The sequence below is a fragment of the Pipra filicauda genome, unplaced genomic scaffold (genome assembly GCF_003945595.2).
Source record: "Pipra filicauda isolate LSUMZ 115617 unplaced genomic scaffold, ASM394559v2 scaffold83_size3615187_pilon, whole genome shotgun sequence".
Lineage (NCBI taxonomy): Eukaryota > Metazoa > Chordata > Aves > Passeriformes > Pipridae > Pipra > Pipra filicauda.
Genome location: NW_024105020.1, coordinates 1703088 through 1719435, shown reverse-complemented (window position 1 = coordinate 1719435; position 16348 = coordinate 1703088). Strand labels below are relative to the sequence as shown.

The window sequence follows — 16348 nt, the reverse complement described above, 5'->3', positions numbered from 1 at the left end:
ATAAATTAATGTCATGCAGGCCTGTCCCCTCACGTTGTAGATGCTTAGAATATAGAGTGCTCCATACATTATGAAAAGGGTATTTGGAGTAATTTTAAACAATATTTTGAAGTGACCATGGTTTAAATTTGGCCTGGGATACTGAGCAGCCCACACTTCCCACACTGCAGTTCACTTGCTTTCAGTCCCTTAGGAGCGTTATGTAGAAGCTTTTCTCATCCCAGAAGAAGCAAAGCGAAACATGAGCAATTGCTGTAGCTGGCCCAGGTTTTCGTAGGGACATTTGTGGAAGCACCATCAGGATCCTGTGAAGCTGCTGGGGAAGGATGGTTGGGCTGATGCACATTAGTCATCCTGAGTGGGCCAGTCTCACAGGAGGAACACTGACTTGAGAAAAGCTGTGAAGCTCTGAAAAATTTCAGGTGTCTCTCTGGAAATAGCAAGCCCACCAGTAGTTTGTAGATTTGAAAAGACAAATAGAGCAAAAATTCCATAAAATATGTGGCATCTTATGGATGTCTTGCTACTTTGCTCTTCTGTGTGCCACATTTTCTGCTTGAGTATATTCTGCCACCATTTTAGCATCTCCACCTTGCTGCAGAGCGAATGGTTAACTGCTTTTTTAAAGAAGTTTCTTTCTTCAGAAGTCCTTAGTGTTGTGAGCTTTTTTCCTGTGAGATGTCCTCGTAACTGTCTTATCTTTAGGGTATTCTTTTTGTGTCTCAAACTGATCATCCCACGTCCTTGGGCCTTCAAGTTCCTTTGACAGACCTGTGGAAAATAGGATCAGAGCTGAGGGCAGTAATTTTTCTGCCTTGGTGTAAACCATTTTCCCCTCCTTCCTTGTGGGATGGTAAATTTTGAGGAGAAGATCACAAGCTTCTGTCATTAGGCAGAGGTCCAGGGTGGGAAATTGGAGTTGGAAATCTCCTGGGCTTGCTGAAAGGCTTTGGTTCAAGAAGTAATAAGGTCAAGGTAAGGTCAGTCTTGGCTACTGCACACATGTTATGACCCTAACTTTGTTTCAAAATCGAAACCAGCTTGAGACCAAGCTGTAAAAAGAAATGCCTGCAGTAAAGAGAGTTTACAGAGCAAGCAAAAGCCTGAGAACAGTAATGTATTTATAGAAAGCATGTGGATTGGTTAGTAAGGGGAGAGTGCAGCACAAAAAGAGTTGTGAAAGAAAGCTGAGGCAGCCAATTCTGCAGCATTTCATCCTTTTGGATGCACCAGCAATGCCTGGCCATTACCTCCATGGAGGCCACCGTAAGATGTGAAGGGGTCAAGATTTCTCTGAAGAGACTAGTGGTTTGGGGTGCTTCCATTCTGGGGTGTCAATCTTGAAAGAATCTGTAACAAGATTAATAAATTAGTCCAGGAAAAAAATGCACTGTTGATGTCCATCAGCTAGAGTGGATGCTACATATGAGTTTCTGCCTAGGAAACTTAGAAATAGGTGAGGAGAAGAATAAAGGAACTGTGACTTTAGTGAAATGTTTTGTTGTGTTTTTATCATTACTTGTGATAAAAGTGATGAAATATAGTGGGCATTCCTCTTGCTGGAGAGCTTGACTGATGCAGACAAGACCTTTTGGGGATGGTGCTTGGAAAGTTATTGGGAGACTGGGCTGTTTGACTAGAAGTCTCGAGGCAAACTGCTGGGTGTTAAGTGGAGAGCTGGAAAATACCAATATAGGGACCATTTCTAAATGCCTGTTTAGGAAAAAAAGTACAAACCAGCTAATTGATGTGTCCCCACTTCATGTAAACATATAGAGGAGAGAAAAAGTTTTTTGTTAGAAGTCAGCTGAGGTGAATTGCAGCCCACCTGGAGTAGGCTGTAGTGCTGGAGGGGCCTGTCGTATCTCCTGCCTCCCAGCCCTGTGACATCCTGCCAGCTGTCTCTGTTCCGACTGCAGAACAAACCAGTTTAATTTCCTGGACTGCAATCCCCTGCCCCACCCTGCAGTTTCTTAACTGTGTTAACTTTCTGCCATTTTAGTGATCTCAATCAGTTTGTCGTATGATACAATGAGTGCCAGAAGGAGCTCAGTGCTCCTGGGAGAAATATGTGACAGGAGGCAGAGGAAGGAAGGGTAGGAGCTCCCTGCTGCAGCAGCTGGGGTCTATGAACTCGGTTCCAGCTGTACTGAGAAACTATCCTTATCATGGAGTAGCTGAAGAGAGATGACATCTTGTTCTTCTCTAGCTATTGTGAGACAAATGAAGAGACCTCTTGCAGGTCTGATGCATCACTTGCAAAAACCTCTCATTTTTTTACTAGTGAAAACCAAAACAAAGAGAAATGTCCTAAGCCCTAAGCATGGGCTAACACCCTAAGCATGCTTACATTTATCTAGTAATATGTCACCCAGGTACCAGGCACTGGTCCATAGAAATAAAATATACAACACATGGCGTTTATCTATTCTGACATGTTAATAGACTATCATTAATGACTATAAGCTTTGCTAAAGTAAACAGAAGGGAAGCTGTGAATATCATGTGAATATCATATTATTATTACATCATAATAATCATTTTAATGTGGAGAAAAAGAAATAGGTTCTGAAATTTGTATAAGAACATTTTAAAAAGAATTTTTTTTTTTTTGCCATCTAGAGTATTTGTTGTTTTTTCCTAGGACATATAAGAAGGGTCTAGCACATCTGGGAAAAATCCAGTGACTGGAACTCTTGTCCAGATATTTTGCTCTGTGTATGCTTGAAGGGATGGGTGAAATGCTGGTGTTGACAGTTCTCTCTCTCTTATTCAGGGTCGACATGTCAAAACGGGTCAGCTGGCGGCCATCAAAGTCATGGACGTTACAGAGGTGAGTAGAGGAACCTTCTGCTTTATTAGCAACATGGGTAAAATTTAATATTTGAGAGATGGTATATGGCTTACCTCACATTTCTATTGAAGGGCATGATTTTTACATGTGAATGTTTGCTCTCTGCTTGCACGACCTGACCTCTCAAACCCATCTGCCCTTTACGAGATTTCTGTTGCTGGGGCCTCTGGCCTTTACAAATTGCTTTGGCCAGTGCCAGGGCATATGAGTGCACACAGCACTCCATTTTCAGAAATTTCTTAGAAGAGGGGAAAAAAATCATATTTCTCACTTTTTGTCTCTTAAATGTATCATCTTGCTTTTACTGAAAAAGAAGGTGAGGACGCTGCTTGATACAGAGGACAGTGTTCTCCTTGGTACATTTGCAGCCTGCAAAGGATATATGTTTATTCAAAGGAATGGGTCCAATAAAGTTCCAAGAAGACTGAAAGCAGAAACATCTGCAGGAATGATGCAGGATTGATGAGCAGATTGCTAGCAGAATTCAGCAATGTAAAGTAGTAGTAGTAGTAACTGACCCACAGGGATTTACTTAGATGGGAAAGAAGGGAAATGAACCCAGCCAAAGAAATAAAAAATATGTGCCTATATTTGAATCCTTAGATGTCTTGCAGTTTATGCTGTTCAAAAAGCAATCAGTTTAAGTCATAAAAAAGATCAAGAAAAGCATGGGTTTGTCCCTGTTGATTCCAGTTGTGTTGTATAGAGTTACATCCACTAATTAACAGAGCTTCAGATTTAAAATCGAATGAGAGCCTCCCATGTGCAATGCTTGACTGATACTGCTGTTCTGTAGAGGTATTGTGCCTTTTCAAACTAAGTGTCTTACTCTTCTGAACTCCTCAATCTTACAGGTATTCAGGTGAAAATTTTGTTAATGCGTGTGCATTATACAGAGCAAGGGGTCTTTGGCAAGACTGGTTATATTAAGCAAAACTCCTGGAAGCGTATTGCTGCAAAATATTTTGTAGTTTGGTGTGTATATAGGTGCAACAAGTAAAAGTGGCCTTGGACACAAGGTCCTACATGAGTGGTAGGGTGTAACAGGTAAATAGGCAGGTGAGGAAGAAAACAAGAAGGCAGGGTTAGGTCAACTGATAGGACTTCAGTCTTATCTCTGAATCTCGTAGTGATCGATGGGCAGTGTGACTGCTGCTCTCTAACTTAAGCTGTTGTGTCTGCCAAGAGCTAGATATTCTTGCTTTGTAAGATGGCCTGATAAAGATCAATTTTCAGCTGAAGTTTGTCAAAGTCTGCCTTCAAGAGGAGGCAATGCTTTTTTTGCTGCAGTTAACAAGCAGAGAAACCAGAGAAAAATGAAGGTGTGTTGACACACAGTGAATGTTCTTTGCAGAGCAAGTGTTTCCATTTGTGCAATGGTTTTACACAGGGCAGCTTGCTGGACTGTGCATGACAAAGGATTCTTCCATAATATTAAGATTGGCTCTAATGCACACTCTTTCTGTTTTTAATATCATGTATAAATCACAAACAGTTGTAATGGAGAGGTTGCACGGCAAAAGGAAAACACTTGAAAAATGCTGTCTAGGTATGGCTAAACTCATGTTGCAGGACACGGCTTAAGTTTTGAAACTTTCTGTAATTTTCATCTGGTTTTGAAAAGCAAGTTGTATATTGGCATGGTCTCTCAAAAACGCAATGCTTTTTGAGGGGATGAAGGGCAGTCAGAGGGAAGAGTTTGGAGATGTTAGTTCCATGCAGCTTAAAAAATCATTGTCTTTCCTACTAGTGGAGCCTCATGTGTTTTGCTTCGAAGTAATGAGCCTGCAGGGGCTAAAAATGTGTAAATTCTTCCAAGTCATGCTAAATCAGCTCCACTTTGTAACACTGGGCATGGGTGATATTGTTGCATGGATCATTTTCTCAGTGGCAGATGTGGCCATAGGATGTTCCTGTCCAGTCTTGCTTGCTGGTTCCTTGCCTGTTTCCCAACACTTGTGCCGACACGACTGCCTGGAGGCCAGATGGTGACCTGGATCAGTGAACAGGCTGCGGTTCCAGTTTAAAAATACCATCACTCCTCTCCTTCCTCTGGTTTATTTATAAACTGGATTGGTTCATTGATCACTGATTAGCACATAATGTTACCAACTGTTGTGTGATTTCTATGAAGAAGGTGGCATGAGACCAGAAAAGAGCTACTGCTGGCCATCAGGGAGAAGGGGCAGTAGCTCAAATTGACATTTCTGCCAGATACAGCCATATCCTTAAGACATGGCTTCAGTTTCTCATGGGATGGTTCATGAACACCTCCTTTTACTGGCAAACAATACATCTCCATCTCCAGTGCAGCTCACCACAACATACAGGGACAATGGGAGGAGAGAACATGGGGACAGAGAGGACAGTGACTGCCACCCTTAGCTCTGTCCCAAAAGAAATGCTGAAGAAACCACAGCCTCAAATTCACCTTCTCTGCCTGCTGTAAGAGCTACAGTTAGATGAACTGCTAATGGTAATACTAACAGTGTCCATGCCCATGGAGAAAGAAGCTTCAGTGGAAACTTTCACAAAACTGAAATTGTGATTTTTCTAATGAGTGGCTGCTTGAAGCTGTAGGTGATTTGTGCCAATGTGCATATTTTATTGGCAGTGTTATGCCTTTCTGCTTAAATTCAAGCAGTACTGTGAGGGATATCTGATTATTTTGACTAACCTGAGTTGAGAACAGACACAGACTTTCTTCTGGGAACCTCTGATCCAGTACTTGCTTTGCCAAATGCTTAACAAATTAGAAAACCTAATGTGTTCACATGCTCTGTGGGCACACCCCAAATTTTCAGACTTCAAGGCCATGATTCTGCAATTCACACATTGCTCAGGATCAGTGAAGTTATGTGAGTTCTGGGCTGTAAAGTTTTTAACACCCAAACAGGTGAGTTGTCAAACTCAGAGTAAAGGCTTTCCTTTAAAAGTTTTTGTTGGCATGAAGAAAATGAGGTAGTATAATCTCTGACTAGAGATATTGGAAGAAACATTATACCTCTGTATTGTACATGGCACTGTGGAAATGCTCTTCATCCTTCTCATCTTTTCTTGTGGTTTTCTCTTTAGATTTTAATTTTGAAAAGGATGGTGGCAATCATGAGAAAAGAGGAGGTGGGCTGAAGCTATCAGCTTGATCTTTGAATATATTATGACTAGTTAGTACTGCTGCCTTAAATGTTGGGGGGGTGTTGATGTGCATAAAACTTTCCTGCCTCTTCTATTTTCCTCCTTTCTAAACAAATTAAGAAAAGACTTAGAAGACTGTATGAATCTTTACAGATCTTTACTTCTACAGCACTAAAGCGAGCACTAAGGGATCTGTAAGACCTAAAGATCTCTAAGTTTTAGTACAGAATGGTGCATATGTAGGTCCTATTTTCACTTTCTGAGGGCGAAGCTACAGTGCATGTAGGCTGAAAAAATTTCACTAGAGTATAGAACAAATAAAACCAAAAACCTCACCAGTCTTCGTCAATGGAAAGCTATTCTAATTCCTTGTTGGAATGAACCCAATGACCGTAAAAGGGGAACAATATGACCTATCATTGTATAGGCACTTTAAAAATTGTTTTAGAAAACGTACATATGTAGGATAACTTTCATGCTGCACATGTGTTGTGGGGAGGCATTATTTGAGAGATTCCTGTAGTCTGTCATTAATCTTTTTATTGTAGGGTCTCTGTTCCTTTTGTGACGTTGTATTGGAGAAGGCAGTGATCAGTCTGTGTTGACCCCTTCCACTCACTGATTGTTAGGTTTCCATAATTGTAAGATTTCCATGACTCTTAAAATTTGGTAGTCACTATTCAGTTAAAGAATCGGTTTTCTTGTGAAGTAAATAACATTTAAAACCTTAGCAAAGCTTACTTGGCAAATCTACCTGCACCCAAGCTGTTAACTTACATTATACCCTAAAAGCTTGACTATGCTTAACTCCTTTTGAAGCTTTCCTTGCAGCTGCACGGTTGTTTCCAGTGTCACTCCTGTGTTCCGCTTCCAGCAATGCTTTTCTCTTTGAAAGCTTTAGTAACTGATTTTTGAGGGAAAAACACAATTGCTTCTCCTCTGTTTGTTATAACCCCTGATGCTGCTGCTTCTTCCTCCTACCTCTTCCCACACACACACTTGGCATCCCTTGGGAAAGTTTTCTGCATGCCTTTTTTAATAGCAGCATTTCTCAGCTCTTGTGCCCAGTGTTTCATGACTTGTCCAGTCTAGTCCGTGTAAACTTATGCTAAGTAAACAACTGAATACTGTATCCTGCTGATTTGTGAAAGAAGCTGGATTGCTTTTAGTGCTTGCCTGTCTTGCTGTTTCTGTACATCCTCTGCAGAAAAATTAACAACCTCAGACCAAAACCTCCAGGCCTGCAGAGAAACATGGCACATCTCCATACCTAGAACAGGAAAGGTTACCTGAATTACTCATTGCCATCTTCCTGACTCTGCTGACTGCTTATTTCTGTTGCAATAGGCAAGTCCCTTTGATTCTTGTGAGTCTCTATCTTATAGCCTACATGGTGTTATAAACTGCAGTCTTCTGGATGAGCTGTCCATAGGACATCCCCAAAGTAGTCTGCAGAAGAACCACAGATAGATAAAAATATGTGTATATTCCCACACAAACTGGCAGACAAAATGAGGGGAAAACAAAATAATAAACACCAAAAGTTTGCCCTAACTATTATCTATGTTCTTTTATTCCCCATGAAGACTGAAAGACAATCCATGGATTTTGATCTGTTTAGAGGGGAAAAAAAATAAAAAGCTGATGGCTCACTCTAGAAGACTGGGAAATGCATATACTTCTGGCCCTGTGCAACAGAACTGGGTCAAGCCAGTCTGGAGAAGCTGAATATGGGCCATCCTTTTAGTGCAGAGATATGAATGCACTGCTTTACCTGGCTTAGTGCAGCTGCCTGATAAAGAAAGTACTTATATTGGTCCATGGCTGTACTTACTGTGAAATCAGCCAAAGCAAACCTGAAGTCAGTAGAGTTACTTAAAGCCTTTGCCGTGTTACTTCTTCTTATGAGTCACTTCTTAATATGAATTGAGAAAATGGATAAGGGATCTAAAAATCCTGATTGTTCCATGGGGAATACTGGCACCCTGCTTGCTTGTCCCTCAAATGTGAGGTTGCTTACTGCTAGTCTGTACAACATTTTGTAGTCTTGGGTTAAACAGTTACCTGGCAAAACAAAGAATCATTCTGTGGAAAAGGAATAAATAGGAAAGGTATTTACGATGTGGATAGCTCTGCTGTCCAGTCTGTCCCGAAGCTGATTAACCTCTGACCTCTTCTAGGGATTAGGTAAAAAATAAAAAGAAAAAAAAAGAAAAAGGCTGCTGGGAACTATCTGTTTCAGTTCAGAGGAAAACAGAGCTGGACAGAGCGGTCCCTTGAGCTGTAACATCTGGTTTGGGAGGAGGTCAAAAGAGCTATGATAGTCTTGCAGATGGTAGGGCAGCCTTTTTTGAGCTGCAGAGCAGTTGTATAATTGACAGTTTCCCTCCTTAATTGAGATCCCTCACCTGCCTTTGCTGCATGCCATTGCCCAGCAGCTTGGCACAGTTCTTTCCCCTGCTTTACCACTGACTTGATGCTGTGAGGTTCAGTCCTGGGTGCTGTCAGGGCCTGCTGCGCTGGCTGACATCTGTGTGGGACCAGGCTCTCCTGCAGCTCTGTGCTGCCTGTTTTTCTGTGAGACCCCAGTTTGGGTCAGCCGGGGGTGGTCCTGTCTGTCTTCAGGGTGATGTGGTGCAAAGGGCCTTGCAGGGGGTGCCAGACACATCACAACACACCTGTCCTTGGGTGGCTGGGCAGTGCTTAGCTTGCCAGCTCATAGTCATAACAGAGTAGAACAACATTTAACTCTAAAGAGCCTTTTGTTCTTACAGTCATACAAGGAACAGTGACTTTATCTCCCAGCATGGCAAATACATTTAACACCTGGCTTGAGTCAGATCTGCAATTTTTGGACATGATCCAAGAAATTTTCTGCAGCAGTGCTGGCACCAGTTTGAATAAAGGGCAAACTTCCACTCTCCTCATCTGAGTACTTAGGTGGTTAGCAAGACTGCTGGGCTACAGAAGGTTATTTGGAAAGGGAAGGATGTCAAGTTTGATGGAGTTGCAAAGAGGAGGTTGAATAGGGAGCTTCACAGGCGGTTTGAGGTCAGGGCAGAAAGCTGTGGCTGTATCAAGAAGGTCGGGAAATTATACTGCTGGAGAGAGCTGGTGTCCAGCACTAAGGCTCTGCATTGCTGTGTCCCAGCGAAGAGCAACTTTGCACTGATACTGTGGATGGGAAAAATGGACAAAGGGGAGAGAAAAAAATGGATGTAAAACATTCAGACATGCACGCTTGTTTCTCTGTCTGCTTTTTTCAACGTATATTTTCTCCTTATACAAGATTTCCACCTGAGTGGAAGACTGTTTGCATGCACAGCCTATCGTCCTTGCAGGTATACTGCTCTATATATTCTAACGTGCTTGTTTTGAAACCTGGACTGTTTCAAGGCTGGAGGAAACGGACGTTTTCCCTTTGCCGTGAAGATCCTTGAGGGCACCATTGGTACCTCACCAGCATGTATTATCTGTCAAAGGCAAAAGAACTTTGGCTGTGAAGGCTTCATGGTGCTCACTTAATAGGATTCCTCTTGTGTGGCTTTTCCACTGAGGCTAGGAGATGGCTTCATACTCAAGGTTGATTGTGGAACACTATATTGAGAAAGTGTAAAGAAAGCTGTATTGTCTCTGCCTTCTCCTCCTCTGTATGTTTATGTCATCTGATGTGGAAGGTGTTTGTCCTGTCTAGAAGAAAATGTTTTGCCAGTACTCTGTAAATCCTAATGTAGTTTAGATAACACAACCTGAATTTATGGCCACTTAAAGGGAACTTTGCTGTAGTTTTGAGCATAGAAGAATCTCCTAGTTTTAGGAAAACAGCTTTAAAATTTTGCCTACCTGGCTGTAAGAGAACCAGATAGCACTCTGCTGTAGCACAACAGATGATGCTCGGGATATACTCCTCAGCTGTGGCACTGAGACCTGCTGCTGCTTGTCAGTATGTGAGAGCTCATGCTTAATAATGGGGCATAATGGAAACAGCTACAGCTGACTTCCATTGGCAGAAGGGCAGGATTGTATATTAAGATTTCTCTGCAAGTCTTGAACTCTTTGGACAAGTCTGGACTTTTTGTTTAAAAATTTCTTCCTTTGGTCTGATGGTGCAACTGCATGGACACACTCAGAAGGAAAGGATAAGTCATTTAGGTGAACTTATTGACATCTGTTACCACCCTTAGGCACTGTTTATCAGTCCAGGTGTTTATCAGGCCAATACTCATGCATTTAGCTCTAATCCTGTGCCTGTTTTCCTTCAGTCCTTAGGCTTGGTTACCTGCAGTCATCTGAAGACCTGCTGTTAAGCATTGACAGAGAAGTCACTAATGACAATGTGATTTCATATGTATATGAATAACTGCTAGCATCTATATATGTCAGGGAAATCTGGACCCTAGTACTAACAGTGGTTGAAGGCTCAGTGTGGGTAGCATGCAGATGCTTTCACAGTTGTGATACTTTACCTACCAGTCATACCTGCACTGACATGCATTTGAGCAATAATAACCTGTGCAAATTCTAGTGATGGAGCATTTCTTCTAAGCTGAGGGGAGTGTTTGTGCAGGTGGCCTTGATCTGTGCGATTTGCCACTGCCTTCCACAGTGCTGAGCTCTGTCTGAGCTGTCTGAGGAGATTCGAGTTCTGATGGGAAACAGAAATGTTTTGTGTGCAGATAATAGCAAAAAGTATGGGGCTGCATTTTATATCATTTCTGTCAGACACGCAGCACAGCTCAATTTACCCCCAGTGAATCAGACATATTATCTGCTGAAAGACAACAAGGCAACCTTGTCAGTGCAGTGTTAGAGCGTGTGTGCTCTTGCCAGTTTGGGCAAAGTAAAACCAACGAGAATTGTGACAGAGCATTGTACCTTCATTTTAGCAAGTTTCCAGGACGAATTTGGCTCTATGGCGTATTCCTCCTGCCTGCATAGGCAAGCAAAAGATCCCAGGTCCAGTATGAACTGCTGTCTTTTGGAGATGCACTTTAAAATCTGGCTTGGGCATTAGGCTCAAAGTCAGGGGAATTAATTCTCTGTTTATGTTAAAGAGGATATATCTGCTTGAAATGTAATCTTTCTTGACTGTGTTTAACTGTAGTTTCATAAACCACACCTGCCAGTGGGCTCCTGTTTTTGCTACAACATTCCGTATTTTTATCTTGACTTCCTAAGGAAATGAGGCTTCTTGGTGATACTGATTATGTCCTGTCTTTTACCAAATAACTTTTGGCTCTGATGGTCAACTTCGGCCAAGTTTAATGAGGAGAAATTCTGAAGATACAGAGTCCTGACAAGTTATGTGAAAACTGGCAGGCTGCATGGAGAATGGGAGGCTGAAATTTATAACCTCTGTTTTGAAAGTGGTAGACAGACCTTAGCCACCCTCCATTATCAGTCAGCTGACCACTGTTTTGCAGTAAATCAGGTGGAGAAAGTAGATTACTTCATTTTTATTTAAGAAAAAAGTTCTGATATTTCACATCTCAAGTGCGTACTGCAGCTATAGGAATGTCTGCAGGGTAGCACGTACAAACTGCTTTCAAGCATTTTTAAAATCTCCCTCTGGTTCTTTCTTTGTGGTTGCACAAATCTGGTATTGTACATTTGAGATTACCCTGTGTGATCTCTCTCCCCTTCTTTCTTAACATGCATATGTATATATAAACATAAACCAGCAATGTTACTTTCCAACATTTAATGAGTCAAAAATGTTTTCTCTAAGTCCCTCGACACTGCTCCTTTTGGGAGACACAGTTTGAATGATTGTGCATGGAGTTGTTGGCTGAAATAGTCTTCAAGCCCAGCTCCTAAATCTGGCAATTATGGTAGCAAGTGCTAATGCTCAAGCACCTGGGAATTCATTATACTCTAAGCTGGTTTGTAACCACGAGAAATGTTGCCCTTGTGCCTAACAGGAAAGTGTTTGTCTCCCACTGTGTCCAATCTCTTAAATATGCAATGGGAAACACACAGCTGAGCTAGTGTTAAAAGAGCCCTGAAGATGCTGTGCAAACTAGTTAGTTAATCAGTGTAGAAGATGCTGTTTGTCTCCAGAGCCTAGAAGTATCTCAAGTCCTTTCCAGCAAGGGTCCTGTGTACATACTTCTAGATATAGAGTAGCCTTTCTGTCAGAGAACACTAAATAAAGTGCAGAGAACACTAAACAGAAGTGGAAAAGTGTTGTCATTAAATTGCAAATATTGGTGCTTCATAATAAGCACACAGTTTATTTTGTTCCCCTGTGTTTGCCGTCTCTCTTAGCATCTTTCTTAGAGCACTGGGAGTCTGACCACGGAGGGACCTTTTTGTTCCGATGTTTCCCTGTTTTGGGAGGGAAACATCATTTTGTTCCTGTTGATTTTTTTTTTTTTTTTTAATGTGAGGCTTTATTTCTTGAATGTTTTGTTCTGAAAGGTGTGCCTGTGAGAAGTGATCAGGTTATCAGCAGAAGTGCTGCTGTTCCTGTATGGGTAGCAAACACATGGGTGTTGTGTTCTGCCTCACATCCACCAGGTAAAATGGTAGTTTATTTACGCAGCACATCACTGGTGCAAAAGATGCGGCGAGAGTTCAACAGCCTGCTCTCTTTTGTACCTCATTCTGTAGGATGATGCGTCTCTCTCTCTGCCTAGTGGAGTGGTCAGTTCCAGAAGTGAGCTCAGCTTTTTGTATGTTGTTTGGTATATGAGGTATTTCTGCAGTGTTTTGCTTCAGCAAGGATATTTTCCACTGTAGCACCTTCTTCCTGAACTGAGTTTTAGTGTTTCATTCTAGAGCTGGTAAGAACTAAGTGGAAATCCTAGTGGAAATACAGCAGCCCGTGGACCTTCAGATAACTATTACCAGGCTGGCAAAGCACCTGGGCTCTGCCTGCAAGAGCAAGAAAGGAGAGCATCCATGATCCCTGAAAATGATTTTCTTATGTGGAATATTTCACCAAATGGAAATGCAGTTGAGCAGAGAGACCATAGTAGGCAGGGAGAGAGAACATTCCTGTGGCTGGCAGCTGGCTGTCTGACCCCCCCTGTGCTAACCTGTCCTCCTGGCCGGGGCTGCAGGCGGACACGCAGCCCTGAGTCACTGCTGTGGAAACAGTGATGCAAAGGCAGCATTTTTAAGGAGGAGTTTATTTGTCTCTTGCACATTTTACTCAGCAGCCTTTTCAGTAGCATTTATTGGTTTTGCTTCTCTGAGCCTGTGGGATAAAACTGTTTTTATAAATGAGTTTGTTGGTTTTCATTCTGAATTCTTCTTTTTGCTTCTGTTACTACACCCCTTTGCAACAATTTTTTTAAATGTAAAGCCTTGCGTCAATTATAAAATGATAGTTGCACTGATTTATAGATCAGAGGGGGCTGCATGATCAAACAAGTCCCCACTCAATTTGAGTCCCTGAGGGATATGTCTGTTCCTATTTCAGAATTGCTGTTGCTCCCCAATTCTGATTAAAAAGTTTGGGAAATGTACCTAGCCTAGTCTTGATTTGCAACACCAATGGTTAGAGTTTGCATTGTTCATGTAAAAGTGGATGGATCAGCATGTAAATGCAAACTCATTCTCTGTGCCTACAAATGTAAACAAACTGCTTGTAGATACAGGAAAGGATTTCTCCCACTGGCAGGAAAGAAAGGAGGAATTGGTTGCATTTTCTATTTGTAAATGTTTAGATGGCATCCTGTTGTGATAGCAGTGCTTTCTCCTGACATAGGTGTCTATGGCTTTTCCCAATTTTCTAGTTACTTCCCCCTTGAGATAAGGTTTTACAATACAACAAAGACAATTCGATGATCGCTGGTACTTCAGGGTCAGCCCTGTCTCTCTTCTCCTCCTTTTCAAGCTCCCTTTGTACCAGCATCTATCTGGTCCCATCCTTCAGAGCTCCATTGACAAACAAGTTGGGGGTTTTTTTGGTGTTTTTTCCCTTTCCCCCCCCTTTTTTTTTTAAATACAAATTAACTTTCTACTGTTTTTGCCCTCCTAAAGCTGGCCAGGGTAGTGGGTGAGAAGGGCCAGGCAGGTCAGGGAGTGGGAAAGGTAGCATCTGGGAGCTGGCCTGCAGCAGCAGCTCCACAAGGTTACAGTCACGAGGCTGCCTGAGGAACCCACGACCATCCCTTTGCAGTGTGAACCCAGAATGAAAGTCAGCTGCAACACCTTTCCAGCATTCTGGCTTCATCTTTCCCGGCCACCTGTGGTGGCTTCTGAGGAACTGTTTGTTGTGCTCCACACCTACAGATTTAGGAATAAAGAATGGAGTGCAAAGGTCTTCTGCAGAGATTCCCCCACCCTCTGATTCCTTCCACTGTGCAACAGTTTTAGTTGCAACTATTTTTAGTCTGCTTGCTTGCCTCAGAAATTACTTCATTTTCTTCTTTGGACCATTTCCATAACATTTATTGTGATTCTGAATTCCAGTGTTCAGGATAATGTCAGAGCAAAGAATCACTGTGTGGCAAGCTCAGTTCGAGTACCAGAGCCAGAAAGCCTGTGCTGAGGATGTGTGATGCCAGCCACCTCCAATCTGGTGACCCATGGGAAACTGGCTTGTCTGAACCACATTTTGGACCATGCCCCATGTTTGCAGGCACAGAACCTAGTTAACCCTGAGTTTAATGGTGCTTTGGTTAGTGAATGGCAAAAGAAAACAACCCTTCAGTGGGCTAATCCAAGTGGCCAAAGTAGGTCTACCTCTGAAAGGCATCTGTTTGCTTTAAATGAAGTTTGTAATCAAAAGCCCAGCCTGCCCTTGCTGTGTGTGCTCCCATTGCTAATTTACTGGATGTCACCCATTCTTCCTCCATATATTAGATAGGATTTAAATCAGCAGTTTTTTTGGCAATAAAGTGGTCTTAAGATATGTAAGGTGTTAGAGCAGAGTTTGTTGTGGGAAACAATGCTAATTTTAACATTGTTGCATATGATACATCTAATGATTTGCCACTTTGACATATAAAAATATCACAGAATCGTAGAATCAGCAAGGTTGGAAGAGGTCTACAAGATCATCCAGTCCAACCCTTGAAACATGGTCATCTTGACCTGGTGTGGCTGATGAGCAGTGACCCCTTATGCAGGTGTTTGTCTGCATTTTTCCCTCCTGATTGCACGCAAAGTGAATACTTCTGTAACTGCTCTGCTTTTGTCCATCACTAGAGGGCTTCAGAGGGAGAAACCTGCTTGCCTTCCACATAATGTCAAGAGCCAGAAGTTTCTTCTGAAACCTGATACACAGCATTGTAACAGAGACAAACTTTGAGTTATACTAGTAGAAGCTTACTGGTGTTCAGCAGTTTTTTGACATCTTCCATTCGGAGAACTTTCATCATTATTTTTTTTTCCTTTTAAACCTTCTCTTTGAATCATGTTTACAAGAAAAATGGTAAAACAAGGCCTTACCTGGCCTTACAGGTGTGAAGTGAGTAGGGCTGGTGGACAGATAATGGTACATAAAGGGTTTTGCAGTGCCCTGCACTTCCCTGATGGTGAAGTGACTGGAACGTACAGGTGTGCGCGGGCATGGGTCTGTTCTCCAGGCCAGCACCTCAATGTTGGCACTGGGGAGAGGTGGCCAAAACTGGGTCACGACTCTTGCATGGCTGTACATGCTGTGGTTCCTGGGGGAAAGTCTCTGCTCACAAACCAAAGGTGTGAGGGAATAAGGAGTGTATTGTGTGAAAGACAACCCTAGCTGGATGTCTTGCTTTGAAGAGGTTTACCAGTGAGTTGGAGAGCTGCCCTCAGCCAAGTCCACTTTCAGTCATGAAGTTTTATAGGTCATGAAAAGCAGCAATGTCCGTTTTTTTCCCTCATGCCTTGCCTTTGTATGCAGCAGCACACATGCACTGCCATCATCCCTTGTGCTTTGGATCAGTGGCTCAGCGTTAGCCCAGGGAGACTTGTGAGTGCCTCCAATTTCTCTCTGTGGTGTGGGAACACTGAAGCACATAATGGCTGCGATTCAAAGACAAATGCTAGCTCTTTGCTGCTGATCACTTTGGCAGAAACCCCCAGATGCTCAGAGACTACAGATGGAGCTGTTTTGGGGAAGAGTTTTTTTGTTTAAAAAAAAAAAAAAAAGAAAGCACACCAGCAATCTTAGAATTTCCCATTCTTATTGTTAGTGATAGTAGTATTAGTATTATGTTTTTCTATCTTTATACTAGCCTCCCTGTTTTTCCTTTTCCTATTCTACACCCCCGACCTCTCACTTTTTAATTCATGCCAGCCAGAGCGCAGCTAAAAGCTTTTCCTAGTGGTGCATTATTTGTTAGTAAATCAGCAAAGACAAGCTTAACCAATTTAACCAGCAATTTTCTTTTGAGTGGGCTTTGGGATTTCTCCATGTCCCTGTTG

The 16348-nt window shown here is 42.3% G+C and overlaps 1 protein-coding gene across 8 annotated transcripts in view; it reads left to right on the top strand.

Moving 5' to 3' along the window:
* MAP4K4 (mitogen-activated protein kinase kinase kinase kinase 4) overlaps positions 1-16348 on the top strand; it is a 169635-nt gene that overhangs the window by 75389 nt on the left and 77898 nt on the right. For all 8 annotated transcript variants that reach the window (XM_039390576.1, XM_027718065.2, XM_027718071.2 and 5 more), the window contains exon 3: positions 2777-2833. In XM_039390576.1, the coding sequence (XP_039246510.1) occupies positions 2777-2833 (57 nt within the window). The remainder of the gene's footprint in view (positions 1-2776; positions 2834-16348) is intronic.